The 16,147-nt window shown below is 46.3% G+C and overlaps 1 protein-coding gene across 1 annotated transcript in view; it reads right to left on the reverse strand.

Moving 5' to 3' along the window:
* TMEM163 (transmembrane protein 163) overlaps positions 1–16,147 on the reverse strand; it is a 254,629-nt gene that overhangs the window by 42,495 nt on the left and 195,987 nt on the right. The window contains exon 5 of the mRNA XM_004032582.5: positions 4,486–4,582. Coding sequence (XP_004032630.3) covers positions 4,486–4,582 — 97 coding nt within the window. The remainder of the gene's footprint in view (positions 1–4,485; positions 4,583–16,147) is intronic.

Genomic DNA, 16,147 nt, shown 5'->3' on the forward strand with positions numbered 1-16,147 from the left:
CACCTCAGCTTCCTGAGTAGCTGGGATTACAGGCTACCACCACACCTGGCTAATTTTTTTTTTTTTTTTTTTTTTTTTTGGATTTTTAGTAGAGACGGGGTTTCACCATGTTAGCCAGGCTGGTCTCGAACTCCTGGCCTTAGGTGATCCGCCTGTCTCGGCCTCCCAAAGTGCTGGAATTATAGGCGTGAGCCACCATGCCCAGCCAGCATGTGGGCTTTCAAGAGACAAGGCAGTGGAGGCACACCCTGGTCAGCAGCACAGAGTGAAGGGGCCCATATGGAAAGGGGCGTAGGTGGCAGGAGTAGCCAGAAAGGCCAGGGACAGGCAGGGCCAGCTGGGGGCCTGCACATCCTCCTGCTTTGGGACAGCCCTCGGCAGCACTGCCCTCAGGAGTGTGGGGAGAAGACAGACAGGAGGCCGGAGCCAAAAAGCCAATGGGCAGCAGGATCCTAAAGGCCCCATGTGCCAAGACCAAGATAGTCCTGGACGAGGAGACCAGGTTCAAATCCAGGCTCTGCCGCCACCCAGCTGACGATCTCAGGAAGATCACTTCAGCTTTCAGAGCCCCTGGGTCCTCGAGCAAAGGAGAAGCTTGCCACCTGCCCCTTCTTACCAAAGCCAGGCGTGGCTAGTGGGGTAAAAACGGGCAGAGCAAGATACTTCCTTTAAAACAACCCATATTAATACACGCATCACTGTGGAATGGTTAAGACATCATAAAGATATACCATTTTTACTTGTTAATTAAAAAAATGTAATAATAACTAAATAAAAAAGATGCAGTCAGGGAGGCAGAGGGTCAGTAGTGTCATGGGTTTCTGGAACCTGCTTATTTTGATTAAAACTATCCTTTCATGCTAAAATAAAACAAACAAAAATAAAGCAGCCTATTGGTAAAAGGAAAGCACTATTACTACCATTGTGGCACAGGCCACACACGTCCCGGCTTCCAGAACTGCAGTTTCAGAGACGGCTCTGCGGAATCTGTTTCATGAACCACCTGCAGGTTGGGAGGCAGCAGCCTGTAGCCATTTGCCCACACAGCCCTGGAGCAGAGTCCCCAGGTCCTGTTCCAGTTCCCCAGAGAGCCGGCTGGCCTGACTGCTCCAGCAAAACCCTGAGGGGCAGGCAACACCACGAGGCTCAGAGTCAACCAACTTTACAGTTGGGAAATTCCAATTGCACAGCTCTCTTACTCAAAACTCATCCATTCCTGCAATTATTCCCACTCTGAGAACCGTGCAGCGAAACTAAAAAGAAGGCTGCCAAGGGACAGGGCTGGGGAAGGGAAGACGCTGTTTATGACAGAACCTACGGTCACAGCTGGACAGAAATCTCATGTAAAACGCAGTTCTGCAACTGAGACTAAGGGGGAGGTGTCACTCAGAGATAAGTCTGTGACACAGAGGCCCTAAACACTGGTCTCCCTGGTTTTGCCCAGATCCTACCCTCACAGCCTGGTTTCTGCAGAAGCAGCAAACTCTCTATGTGCAGCCAGGAGGCATGCTTTATTTAACCTGCATGAAATTATCCACCCACTCTCAACCAGAGTTTTCAAAAATGTTTAATTAGTTGCCAATTTATCTCACATTAAACATAGGTTTCCACTTCCTTTTTAACACTCAGAAGACATGATGATGATGAGTCTTCCGTACAGCCCACATTCCAGCATGGTATCTCCAGAGGAGGCCAGGCCCTTCATCCAAGGGCGCACACCCCAGTTGCCACAGACCTGGTCAGTTTCTCCTATTTTTGCTTCAGAACTGGCTTCTACCAGCATTTGAGTTTGTGACTCCTAATTGAGATGAAGCATTGTGAATAAATGCACATTTTGGATTACCGCAGGCCAGAGGTCAGGGGCCTGGCTGTCACCTGCTGGCTTCTATAAACCTCTAGCCAAGGGAACCAGAAGACCCAGGATGGAGACAGACACGGTCAGCTGCCACCTGGCAGCATTTACCTGGCCCCGTGGGCCACTCAGCCCTCAGCCGAGGAGGAGGCCTTCCCCGCTGGAGATGGGAGCTCACACAGCTTGAAAGCTCCTTAGTTAACAACTCTGAAGGCTTAAACAAAACCACCAGCAAAACCATCTGGCATCGCTTCTTCAGAGTTCTGATGAGATGACCATAAATGGGTGTGATTTTTAAATCCCACACCAACAATGGATGAAAGGATAAAGAAAATGTGGCAAATATACACAATGGAATACGATTCTGCCATAAAAAAAAAAAAGTGACATCCTGTCATTCGCTACAACACGGATGGAACTGGAGGTCATTACGTTAAGTGAGATAAGCCAGACACACAAAGACAAGCATCACATGTTCTCACTCATGTGCGAGTTAGAAAAAGGTGATTGTGTAAGAGTAAAAAGTAAAACAGAGGATACCAGAGACTGGGGAGGGGAGGGGGAAGGGAGGGACTTGTTAAAGGATACAAAATTACAGCTAGATAGGAGGAATAAGTTCTAGTGTTCTAAACAATTATAGGATGACTAGAGTGAACAATAATATACTATATAGGTTATAATTGTATAATATATCACATATTATATAGCTAGGAGAGGGATATTGAATGTTCCCAACACAGAAATAATAAATGTTTGAGATAATGGATATCATAATTCACTAATTACCCTAATCTGGTCACTATACATGATATGTATCAAAACATCACTATGTACCCCATAAATATATATCATTATTGTCAATTTAAAAAAATAAGTAAATTAAATGTTTACAATCCCATAGCACAATTCATCAAAGGTGCAAATGGTATGGGTTCTGTAAGGACAGGCGCAACCATGGCATCTTCAGCTTCTCTGAACCCCAGGTGAGGCTGGGTGTTGGACATGTACACCTTGAGGGGGAATGTAAGTCGGTGAGCTGCTTCTCTTAAGAGTATTTGCACTGTGGGATAATAACAGATTGCTCCCAGTTAAAAGTGGTTCAGCTATCGGGAGAATAACAAGGAGAGCCATTACAAGGGCCGTGAGCACAGCCATCCATCCCCTATCACGTGAGCCCTGCTGGAAATTAATTTTTAATGCCAAATAAATGAATGTGTCAACTGGCATAGTGCAGAAAATTCCCACCAACAAACATTTCTCAGAGTTGAGGCATATTTGCAAGGCCTATAAAATGTAGACGTTACCTGACTGACATCTAACATGTATAATCACACTTGGCGCCCTCATATCTTACCTAAGGTTCAGATTCTGACTGAATGAAATGCAGGCTAGCAAGTCTGATGGAGGAGGAGGACGCGAGAGTCCCATATGCCAAGCAACCAGGGAGATTGGTTAAGTAGGAGATGAAGAGCACAGGACTGTAATAAATGGTAATATTTGTTGGGGCTATCTCTGCTTCTGAAAAAGACTAAATACCACAAATAGGTACATTCCTATCCCCGTATCCATTTTTCCTCCCTGTCACTGAGATGTTAGAGAGTAAGCGCTGGCCAACTGTGGTGATAAATAACAGTTAAAATCCTGGTGGATCATTAAAGGGATGGCACTAATCATTTACAAGGGAGTGAGGAAAACAACTTAAAGCAGCCACTTTCATGCCTCTACTAAATGCAGGAGAATGTCTCACCTCATTTTCATCTTCCCTATAAAAACACACATATACACACAAACACACATACACGCAATACATCACCCAACAAGGATTAATATCTTTTTTCAAAAGTAAAATTAAAGGTCTAATCATTTTGGTCTTATATCAGATGGTGCATGTAGCCAAGCTCACATCAAATCACATCCTAAGAGGAGACCAGATTTTGCATTCAAATTTCCATTGCAACTTGTACACAGGGAATTATTGCAATGGCAGCATCTTCATCTCCTGGTAACCACATCAGCTGCCTGCCATGAAGACTGCATGACAGGAAGCTGTAAAAATATTTTTTTTCTCAGCACTCATAAGGGGAGGGAAGGAAAAAGAATCAGAGTGCCGGTAATGACTCTCACCCAGAGGACAAAGCAGTCAAAGACACATTTTAATATGAATTTGTGTCCTCCAGTTTCAATATCCCAGTGTCAATTGTGCCAGAAAACCTAACATGAATAGATTTATGATTGAATTGAGGTGCAAAGGAAAAAAATAATTCTTAATACAATGATCATTGAATGAACACAGAACAATAGATGCAAACAACACAGACTGGATCACTCTGCTTCACAAAAATAACCCAATTTCTCTTTACACACACAAAAAATCTTGCTTTAAAAATAGTGAAAATAGCTAAGGAAAGGCACACAGAACCCAGTCCTAGCTCACCTATCTGGAGTCTCTTCACCTTGCCCAGTGTTTCTCTCCACCAGGTCATTTGCATCCCTGCAACAAGTTCTTCTGACCCCCAGAATGTTGTCTGTTCCCTCTCAACATGCCCGACTCCACCCGGGAACCCTGCGATGAGAGGCAGCCCAGGGGGCCAGCACTGGCAGGAAGGATTGTTAAGGAAGAAGAAGGACCTTACCACTTCTGGGAGCAGCCTAGTTGAGAGGTCATGGATGGCTTTGACCACTATACATATGGATGACAGAAGGAATATCACCCCCAAGATGACACAGGCTCTGCAAAAAACAAAACATTGAGAATCTTAACTGGGAGAACTCACACTGCTGAAGAGTCCACACAATTGACAGTGACAAAGACACAATCTGGGAATGAACTCAATTGTAATTTGCCACACCCCCAGGGTGACCACCCACAGTCCATGGATTGACACTAAGTCACCTCTAGGAGAATACAGTTCAGAGTTTGATCACCAAAGTCAACCACAGGGAAAAGAGGTCACCAACCTACAGAAGCTCACAGCATACCATGAATGCTGGCATGGAAGGGTCTTCAAGGCCATGAAATCTTTCTCCCTTGCCTGGCAAATATGATGTTTCATTCCTGCTCAAACGGGAAGGCACATGGTTTAACAGCAGAATGGAGGCTCTGGCATGAGACATGCCAAGCTCTACCATTTACTTAACTTGTGTGATCTTGATTATTGTCTCTCTTAGCCTTGATTTCCTCATCTTTCAAATGGGAATATATTCCCTACCTAAAGAGGAAATGAGACAATGCACCAAACATAAAATGGGAAGCCATTACTGTTAGCTTAAGCAAAGGAAAGTCTACTCTGTCACTTTTGGATATGACGTTGATAGACACCTTTGCATTTTCCCAATGATGAAAAGGAGAAATGATTTGGTAATGACAAGACAGGAGTTTGTGGTAAGATAGAGAAACTCTAAAAGGCAGAAATGAGGGGCAAGAAAGGAGAAGGTCAACCAAGACACTCAGCACAGGCGGAGGCAGGAGCAGGTGTGCAGTGAGGCCAAGGACACAGCTGGGGGTGTGGCATGGGGACTGGCAAAGAAGGCTATGGGACTCAGGACATAGGAAAAGTCTGACAACCCAGACACAACAAACCTCAGGATGGAAAAATGAAGAGTCACGGAAGATGAAGGTAGGCACGAGGAAATGATACCATTACAAGGGTTAAAATATCAAATGAAGAGGGAGAAAAAAGATAAAAAATGCAAGAGTGACTACAGTGAGGTTGAGATCATTCCTGTCCCAGCTTGATGTCTCCACCATTTGGCGGCCTCCTGAGCCATCTTGCTCCAACTATCAAACAAAATCACGTTTTATTATCCACCGTGGAGTCCCTTCTCTAGAGTAACAGCATGGCCCCAAATTGCTCACCTAATTTTGAAGTGGCACCTACTTATAATCTCAGTAAACCTGTGAACATACCCCATCCTCCACACTTAGGAGTGAGGAATAAAAGCAGGTAAGCGAGGCTGCTTGGAGTCCACTCAGCTTCTAAGTCACACTGTGGTGTAGGTTTTATTCCTTCAAAAGCAAAGACGGAATCATCGTAGGTTGGAGCAAAACACAAAAAAGAACAGAGATGGAAGAAAAAGGAATGAATGGGTTAGGAATCAGCACAGACTTGAGCAAATGAATATACACATGGATGATGGAAGGAACATCACCCCCCAAGGGACACAGGCTCTGCAAAAAAAAAATGAAACATTGAGGATCTTAACTGGGAGAACGCCACACTGCTGAAGAGTCCGCACAATTGACAGTGACAAGGACACAACCTGGGAATGGACTCAACTGTAACTTGCCACACCCCCAGGGTGACCACCCCTAGACCAAGGATTGAAAGTAAGTCACCTCTAGGAGCATACTGTTCAGGGTTTGATCACCAAAGTCAACAGGAGAAAGAAGTTGCCATCCTACAGAACCTACATGAATGCTGTGAGCAACGTGGCCCCATGATCCACCAGGGGCAGAAGAGACAATTCAGGCAATAAGTAGGTTCCTATGTGCTGCCTGTGTGTGACAGTGCGCCTGGGGCTGGGAACCACAGTCCTAACGCTGGAATCAGGGACAGAGGGGGCCATGATAGAGTCCTGGAGGAATGAGGTGAACCTACTGGAGGGCCCTTTAATGACTACATACTGTAGGAAGAGCAGGGATTCCTAGGGCTTGGGGATCATCACTCCCAAAGCACTTGCCTCCTGTTTGGAAGACAGTTCTGGACCAGCTGTGCTAGGGACCTGGAGTAACCATTCCTCCCTATGAGCACATGTGCATGAGAGGTCCCATTACAGGAGAAGAGCCTAAAATCAGGATAGGCCTCCAAGGTAAGTTTCACAATGTGGTTCTTCCCTCCATTCACAAAACTCCTGAGTGACTCACAGAGACTCGCTCTTTAATTAACCTTTTCAGGTAACTTCAGTCATCAACTCAGCACTTCCCAGCACTGAGAGCACATTGTACTCACCTGGGGAATTCCTTTTTTTTTTAAAGTTTCCTGGATACCACTCCAGTTCAATTTTATCAGAATTTCCAGGGGTGAGCCTAAGCCTCTGCATTTGTTTAAAAGCTCCCCAGGCAATTCTTGTGTACACAGGACTGAAAATGTCCGGCCTAGAGTCAGGTGGGGCCCTGTCCCTAGGAAGCTTCCACTGTGAGGTGACAACACAGGACTCCCTGGAACAGAGGCTGAGATAGAAGCGACATCCAAGCTGGGGAGGAAGGAAGGGGGTCTCATGGGACCTAATAGGCCTTGTAGTGCATTTGTTTGTCAACCAGTTTTCACTCCCTGAAAATCAAGTAGGGCAGCCACAACTTGCGTGCTATACTCTACACGTAATTTGTCACCATATCCCCAAGGGAGCTTCCATCTCCATACTCCTCTGGGGGAAGGAAGGAACAAATGCCTGCTTCTTTCTGACAGGGAACAGTGGTGATAATGCCGGAATTGCCTCTCACCAGCTCACTGCAGCCACGCCTCCATCACGCACAAAAGGCGGATATGGATTCTGTTTACATTTACCTAAGGAGATGAGTGTGAAGGATGCAAGGGCTTCATACGTAATTTATTGCTTACTTATCTTTACTCAAAATTACACTATAAATTCTGTAAGGGCAAGAACTACATAGCATGTAGCAGGTACTCCTCATGCAGTAGAGTGGATCGAACATCAATGGATTCATCCCTGACTGATCGTAAGCTCCCCCCATGGAGTCTGAGGAGGCATCAACCATTTACCACTGGGGATGGAAGGAGGAAAGAGATTCCCAACACGTCAGCCAAATGCCCGTGGAATAGCCCACACGGTAAGGCAGCTCTGAAATATAATGAAAATCAAAAGAAATTTGTGATTTGGTTTATTAAAGTTGAATTTCACAGAATTGTAATCCTATTTTCTTCACCAATATACCTATGAATATACTCCAAAATGTGTCAAAAACTCATTTGCATCTTTTAAATGTGTTACAGATTCAAAACCCACAGTCACCCCTCCTTCCACACTGCTGGGAGCCTGTATGTCAGAGTGTCTCCAACAGCCCAAAGCAGCTATTATTAGCAGAGGGCACAGTGCTATTTTTTAACGATTTATTAATATTTATTGTGTTTACACAGCAGTTTTCTCCTCTAGCACTCACAGCTCCACACATCAGCTCATCAGTCCCCTGGAGGCCACTCACCGGACCCAGGTTTTTGTTTTTCTGCTATTTTATGGATGAGGGGTGGGGAGAGAGGTGTTTTATAAACACTAGTGTTTAAAAATGGAGGAGTCAAGGATTAGCCAGCTTGCCTAAGGTTACTCAAGGAGTTTGTGAAGTCCACCCAGAAACAGAATCCCATTCAACTGCCTCCCTCCTAGCAGCCAGCCCTGGTCAACCATCCAGCCACACGAAAGCTCTGGGCAGCCACATCACGTGCTCACACCACCACTGCCCTGGGACTAGTGGTCTCCAGGATGCTGTGAAGATTTGAGTCAGGAGCAAACAGTGCAAATATGACTGCTTATGCATCTGCAAGTATGAGCTGCTTCCAGGCTTGGGGGACCAGAGACGGGTGGGGGCCAAAGGGTAATTGCTCCATCAGCAATCCCTGGCCTCAACCCAGAAAGGCTGGCCTGGCCAGTAACAAGGGCATTGAGGAACCAGGTCACTAAAAAGAATATAGACTCCTCCCTCCTGCCCCAACTGTGGGGGAGAACTTCATGGATCAGAAAGAGGCAAGTGAGATGTACCCCTTCAGCATAATCCCCCAGTCAACCCAGACTGAAACCAAATTTAAATTCCCGGCCGGGTGCAGTGACTCACGCCTGTAATCCCAGGACTTTGGGAGGCCGAGGTGGGTGGATCACCTGAGGTCGGGAGGTCAAGACCAGCCTGCCCAACATGGACAAACCCCGTCTCTACTAAAAATACAAAATTAGCTGGGCATGGTGGGGCATGCCTGTAATCCCAGCTACTTGGGAGGCAGAGGCAGGAGAATCACTTGAACCTGGGAGGAGGTGGTTGCAGTAAGCTGAGATCACACCACTACACTCCAGCCTGGGCAACAAGAGCAAAACTCTACCTCTAAATAAATAAATAAATACATACCCACCGGATCAGTGGTTGTCACGGTGTGGTCCACGAATCAGCAGCACCCGCGTCACATAAGAACTTGGTGGAAAAGCAAATTCTCAGTGAGTCCACCCCAGACCTACTGAATCAGAAACTCCGGGGAGGTGGCCCCTCAATCTGTGTTTTAATAAGCCCTTCAGGTGATTCTGATGTACGCTCAAGTTTAAGAACCACTGAATAGGCCGGGCGTGGTGGCTCACACCTGTAATTCTAGCACTTTCAGAGGCCCAGGCAGATCTGCTTGAGGCCAGGAGTTTGAGACCAGCCTAGGCAACACAGAGACCCCACCTCCACAAAAAATAAATTAGCTGGGCATGGTGGTGTGTGCCTGTAGTCCCAGCTATTCAGGAGGCTGAGGCAGGAGGATTGCTTAAGCCCAGGAGGTTATGGCTATAGTGAGCCATGATCGTGCCACTGCACTGCAGTCTGGGTGATGGAGAGAGACCCTGTCTCACAGACACACACACACACACACACACACACACACACACACACACACACACACTTAATGTCTGAAAGGAAGCAATGGTTAACAAGCCACTTCAAAGAAATGATTAAAGGTAGTTAAAGCCTTTTTTTTTTTTCTATTCTGCTAAAGGCTCCAAATTGCTAACTGTGCACAGTACTGTAAATCTCTAGAAGCATCAGTTTTTGATTCTGAAGTTATAAGGGCAAAACCTACTGACAGATACTCATACACAAAATGTTGTCAGATCGAAACTTTGGCCCCTTGTCATTTGTAGGTTTAAAGGCCTGTGGCTCACATTAAAATTGCCTGAGTCCTAGCCTACCAATTCTAGGTTACTTCCTATCAGATCAAAAGAGCCAAACAAGAGAAGCTTCTCCATTCACCCTCTAATTTACGATAGATCTAAACACAAAGTAGCCCTGGTGATTAACCAATTCATCCCACAGTTTAACGTGTAACTGTTTTATGTATCATCTTTCACTCTGGTCTCCAAAGCATTTGTAATCTGAGACAGTGCTCAAATGTGAAGCAAATAATGAAAAATAAAAGAGTTAAGTGGTGTGAGCATATAACACGGTACTTACGACTGCACAATTCCTAATGCTGGTTTTCTCCAGCTAAGCCCTCTTTCTCTCCGTGTGTTCTGACATTTCAAACAAAGCCACAGAGGAAGCTCATCTTGGAAGGAGGATAAAAGGAGAAAGTGAGCAAGGAATGGCTGTGAGCCATTCTCTCCTGTATATCATGGAGAAGCCAAACCAGCACCATCTGGTTAAGACTCCACCCCTCCCTCAATCCGTCACTATCAATGCCTCTCTCCTCTCCTCCTTCTGGAACTCCCCCACTTCCCTTCATGTTTGTACTCATCTTCACCTCATTTCTTCCCTCAACTCTCCTGAGCTCCGGCCCCTCATCCTCTCTCTCCATCCATTTCCCATCTCTCTCCTCTATCTTCAACTTCATCTACCCGCTATGTTTGTGGAGCGGGTGAGATTGACTTGGACCAGGGACAGTCACTCAGACCACAACTTTCCACACAAGCGTTCCCTACCCTCTCCATGGTAAGAGCCTCCACTTCCTCAAGTTGCAACCATTAAAACCTCTCCTTCCTCAACAAATGACCTGTGGTTTACATCTGTAATAATACACAAGCTGAACAGAACCCAACCAACTGAAATCCCACTTAGATAGGACTTTATTTCTGGCATCTACTTTAGGGACAAAAGTCAACATGAGGAACTTGTTAAATGATTAGTCTCTAGAGCAGAGCAGACCCAGGGCATTTTCTGTGATGATGGATGCTATTCTATATGGTAGCCACTCACCACAGGTATCTATTGAGTATTGCAGATGTGGTTACTGAAACTGAAGAAATGAAATTTTAATTTCTTTTAATTAAAAACCAAATGGCCACATGTAGTTGGTGACTACCATACTGGACAGTACAGCTCTAAAGGTTGGGCTGGAAATACACAGGCTCACCAAAGGGGCCGTTGCCCAAGCCACTCCTCAAGATGGGGTCAATTTATGTGGACTAACAGGGACTGCTCTAGGAAACTATGTGAAGGCACATCAGGCCTTTGGTACCTCCACCAATCAATGCGCCATTTCCTTCCCTCCAGGGAGCCCACCAAGCCCCAGGTCTACATGCCAGTCTCTCTCTTGTTTTCATCTAACATCAACCTATCTCCAGCCACAGCGACTGCTTCACCAGGGTATCTGCATTTTAGAAAGTGACTTGAAAATTCAGTCACTCACATTTTAAGTTCTACATGTCAAGCCCTGAGGCTAAGGCAAATAAAATCTATACCCAGCCTCCAGAGAGCACGAATCTAGGATAGGAAACCTGGAAATCACTACAGGACAGTCCATCACTTGTGAACGTGAAAATAGGCAACGGACAAGGAATAAAATGAAGAAAGAACTAAGAGTGATAAAACACAACCTGTGAGGACAGAACAGGAAGAAAAGATGGCTCTGTAGTGCGACATCTAAGCTGGGTGTACAATGGACAGGAATCATGAAGCAGAGAAACTAGAAGGCTTTGGAGGTTACTCCAGGCAGAGCAGAGGAAATTTTATGGACTAAAGCATAAAGACACAGCACTGTGGGGCCCTATTTCAGCAGGAGTTCAAAATGGAGATGCTGTTCCTGGAGCATTTGGCCCCAGGGGAGCAGCAATGCAGTGGCCACAAAGAAAGGCCCTGTGTGTCCTGCAAGCTCCCTCAAGATGGTAGGTGCATCACCCATGGTACACATCACGGATCTTAGACAGCATACAGACCAAAACCTGTTGTATTTAGTAGTTACATATTTTAATGTACCTTAGAAAAAAATGACCATCGCTCCATGATGACAAAGATATTGTTGCTTAGGGAAAAAATGAATATGATTATATTGAGATAAATATTAAGTTCATAAAAGGATAGGATAGATAGTACACAGATAGGGCAGGATCACCAAGTTGGAACACACAGGTCTGAGGTTGGGGAAACCTTTGTGGTGACAGGAAGTCGCTGCAGCATTTTAAGCAAAGGAGACCCATGATGTGATCTGGGCTTTGCAAAGACCCTCCTGACTGCAGCTGGGATTGGGAAGGTTGAAGGGTAAGAACTAGAGGGAGGGGAATAGCCTGGAAGACAATGTCAGTGGCCACGAAAGCAAACTGATGACTCTACGCACGGGCCATAACAGCTGAAAAGAATCAAGATGGAAAGACACCAAGAAGATCGAACTGGCAGAACTCGGTGACTGACTGGACACAGGCAGAGGAGGAGAAGGGTACAAGGACAACCCCAATTTTGAGACTGGACACAAAGGAAGAGGTAGTGGTGCATCCAAGAACAGGAAGTGAGGAGCCTGTAGTGAGTCTGTCTGGGGCTTGCCAAGCTTAAGGAAGGTCTGGACAGTGAGATACACTGACCTGAGCCTGAGAGGCCTCTTCCCAGCCTAGGCTCCCAGGGCCATTTTCCTGGGGCTTCCAGGTTTCACATTTCAGGGTGGAGGGGAATGGATAGAAAGAAAGGAATAGGGAACAGCCCGTCTAAAGGTTGTCAAACCCTACCCAAGATCTCTGCTTCCAATATACACTGCACAGGGAATGCATGCAGAGACTCGTGGCCCAAGGTCTTCCAATTAATCAGCAAAACACTGATTCTTGTGTTCCAGCGCAAGGATTTGGCATGAACAGGACAGCAATTGCCTGTTCTTGTGGAGCTCATATGGGGATAGGCAATGAACACATGAACACTCTGTACATTATATACAGAGACAAAGCAGAAAAAAGGGGAGAACAAGGCGGGGTGGGGGGGTGCTGTTACTTTATATCCGGTACTCACACTTCTTTCTAATGAGGGTACATCTGAACAAAGACCTACCAGATGGGAGAGTCAGCTCTGCAGCCACCTGGGGACGAGCACTCCAGGCAGAGGGACAGTGAATGCAAAGGCTCCTGGCAGGAGGGAACCCAGCATGCTCAACCTACGGCAACGAGGCCGGCATGGCTGGAACCCAGGGGCCTTGCCATTACCATAAAGACTTGTGTTTTTCCACTAAGGATGGCAGAGCACCACTGGAGGACTCCGCAAAGAAATGACACAACCTGACTCACATTCAAAAAGGATCACTCTGGCTGCTCTTTTGAGAAAATACCAAAGAGGGACATGGGTGGAAGCGGGGAGACCAGGAGAAGGCACCTGCAGGGATGCTGGAAGAGGTGATGCTAGAACAAGGCAGGAGAAGCGGCAGCGCGGGAAACACGGGTCCTACAGGCTCCCATGAGATCCAAGGCAGACTGGCCGGAATTCAGTGCATTCCAGCTGCTGAGGGAATAAGGGAACCAGTGGCTGTTTTGAAAGATTTTCAAGGTACTCTCAGGGTAAACCTGCTTCTCAGGAGAATATGGACATCTAAAAACCTTGCTACTTTAGCCAACTGGTTATTTCAAGTAAACCATGCAAGTATTTTCAATGTCAGGGCAATTAGCTGCACCAATTCCAATTTTTTCTTAAATATCTGCTGAAGGTGCAACTGCTTGTCTATGCATGGAATATATCCAGGCAGATACCCAAAGAGAGTGACAACAGCTTTTGCTGAACACGGATGGGGAATAGAGGCCTGCTTTACGAAAAAATATTCTTAGAGAAGCTGATCATGGTTTTTGTAGTTGTGTGTGTGCAGATACAACCTATGAAACATGAAGAAACACTGAATGTCTACCATTTGCAAATAAACCTGCTGTGCATTAGCTACGAGGACAAAACATGGCCCTTTTCCTCCAAGTAGAGAAAGGGGGCATTTAAATCACACACAAATATTCCTAGAGGCCCAGGCGCAGTGTCTCATGCCTGTAATCTCAGCACTTTGGGAGGCCAGGGTGGGCAGGTCACCTGAGGTCAGGAGGTCGAGACTAGCCTGGCCAACATGGTGAAACCCCATCTCTAATAAAAATATGAAAATTAGCCAGGCATGGTGGCAGACATCTGTAGTCCCAGCTTACTCAGGAAGCTGAGGCAGGAGAATCGCTCGAGCCTGGGAGGTGGAGGTTGCTGTGAGCTGAGACTGCACCCCTGCACTCTAGCCTGGGCAACAGAGCAAGGCTGTCTCAAAAAAATATATATTCCTAGAGAAGCTGAGAATTGAGCTAACTTTGAACAAACTCAAGAAATTAACTTGATAAAGAGGAGTGAAAAGTATGTTCCGGGGAAAAGGAAGGCAAGTCCAAAGGCAAGCCAGAATTCATTCATCCCGCACATTTCCACTGCACCTTGTGCCAGGCACTGTTCTGGGGGCAAGCCATGCAGGTATAGGGAGAAGCTTCAGGCACTGAGATGGAACCCTCCTAACTCCAAAGGGGAGTGAGAAAGAGGGAGAATGGTGAAGGCAGATCATATAAGGTCTTAGAGCTGTTGTCAGGATTTAGGCATTTACAAAGATGGGAAGCCACAGGGCGCACAAACTTGGAAACAACATGATGTGGCATGTTTTAACAGGACCACTGTTCACCAAGGGCAGAAACAGGGAGAGCAGTGTGCAGGCTATGGCGCTATCCAGGCCAGGTGAGGGTGTGACAAACAATATCATGACTATCCAGGCCAGGTGAGGATGTGGCAAATGATGTCATGGATATCCAGGCAGGTAAGGATGTGGCAAATGATGATATGGATCAGGATATAGTACTGAAGCGTGAGTCTGGACAATTTCTGATTCTGAGTTTTGGTCTGTTCAGGGATATATTCTGAAGGCACAGCTGACAAGTCTTGTTAATGCATGGTAGGAAACAAAGGAGCCAAGAATGATTTGAAGCTTTGAACCTGAGAAAAGCAAAGGATACAGTTGCCATTTCTGGAGACAGGGAAGACTGTAGGAGAAGCAGGTCTGGGGGCAGAAAAGATCAGGAGTGCAGCTGTGGACGCAGTAAGTGTGGGATGTGTGTGTTAGACATCCAAGTGGTGGTGTTGAGAAGGGAGCTGGAACAGGAGTTTAGATTCAAACCTGACTCAGGGATCATCAGCACATGGATTACACTAAAATCTTTCAAAGTCAAGGAGATTCTTTCCCCCTCCAAGAAATTACAAATGCCCTAGAAAAGCTGGAGTGAAGGTTCCACGACGGATCCAGCTGGGAAGCTGAGTAGGAGGGAGAGTGAGACTCAACCCCGTGGAGCCTCACGTGCTAATAAGGTAAGCTGTATAAATGTTCTTGCGAAAAACCATGCAGAGCCCCTGACAGCTTTGAAAATGATGAAGATGATTAGATCTGCATTTTCCAGCACTGACTCAGGCACTGTCTGTGCTGCACACTTGCAGGGCCTGACCTGCACTCATCCCCCCGCTTCATGGGTAATGGGCCTCAATGCTCCCTCCAGGCTCCATTCTCCCTGAGGGGAGGACTGACAGTCACTGCACCCCACCTGGAACCCAGGCCCCTGACCCAAGCTGGGCCCATCAGACACTCTCCCTGGACTTTCAATCTAAGAGGAATGATAACAAGGACTAAAAGCCAAGATGATTCGTCCCTGAGCAGGGATGGCTAGAAGGCCATGCTCAGCTGAAACTGTCAACCAGAGTGCTGAACCAACACCCCTGGGTGTAGCCAGGCTTCCTGTAGCAGGCGGGCTGTCTTCCCCCGAGCCAGTGCTCCACTCAAACCAGGCAGAAGCTCCAAGGCCTTGGAAGCATGCCGCGTCTTTCCAGGGCATTCTGCAGCCCTTAAGTAAGCCATAGCTTGCTGAGGTTAAAGAAGAAGGGGACAAGACGCCACCTCTTGATGGAGGAGTGACAAGGTAGCATTGTAGAACAACATGTGGAGGGGGGCTATGGTTGTGGTTATCTTCAGAAAATGCCACCTGTCACAAGAATGAAGAGGCCCAAGACCAGGTTGGTCATGTACTGTGTTAGCAAACCCTTTGTTCCCAGAAATTCTCTCATGCTAGAGTCAAAGTCGGGGGTGTCCAATCTTTTCGCTACACTGGAATAAAAAGAATTGTCTTGGGCCACACATAAAATACACTAACGATACTGATGATCTTTTTTTTTTTTTTTTTAAAGAGGTCTGTACATCAATCTTATATTATTTTAAGAAAGTTTACAAATTTGTGTTGGGCTCTGTGCATGAACTACTTTGACCAAGCTTGTCCAACCCATGGCCCATGCACTGAAAGCCATCCTGGGCCACATGGTCAATGCAGTTCACGCACAGAGCCAGATTCTGAGCTTTCTATGCTACGGTACAG

Source organism: Gorilla gorilla, chromosome 11 (genome assembly GCF_029281585.2).
Source record: "Gorilla gorilla gorilla isolate KB3781 chromosome 11, NHGRI_mGorGor1-v2.1_pri, whole genome shotgun sequence".
In the NCBI taxonomy this organism is placed as follows: Eukaryota; Metazoa; Chordata; class Mammalia; order Primates; family Hominidae; genus Gorilla; species Gorilla gorilla.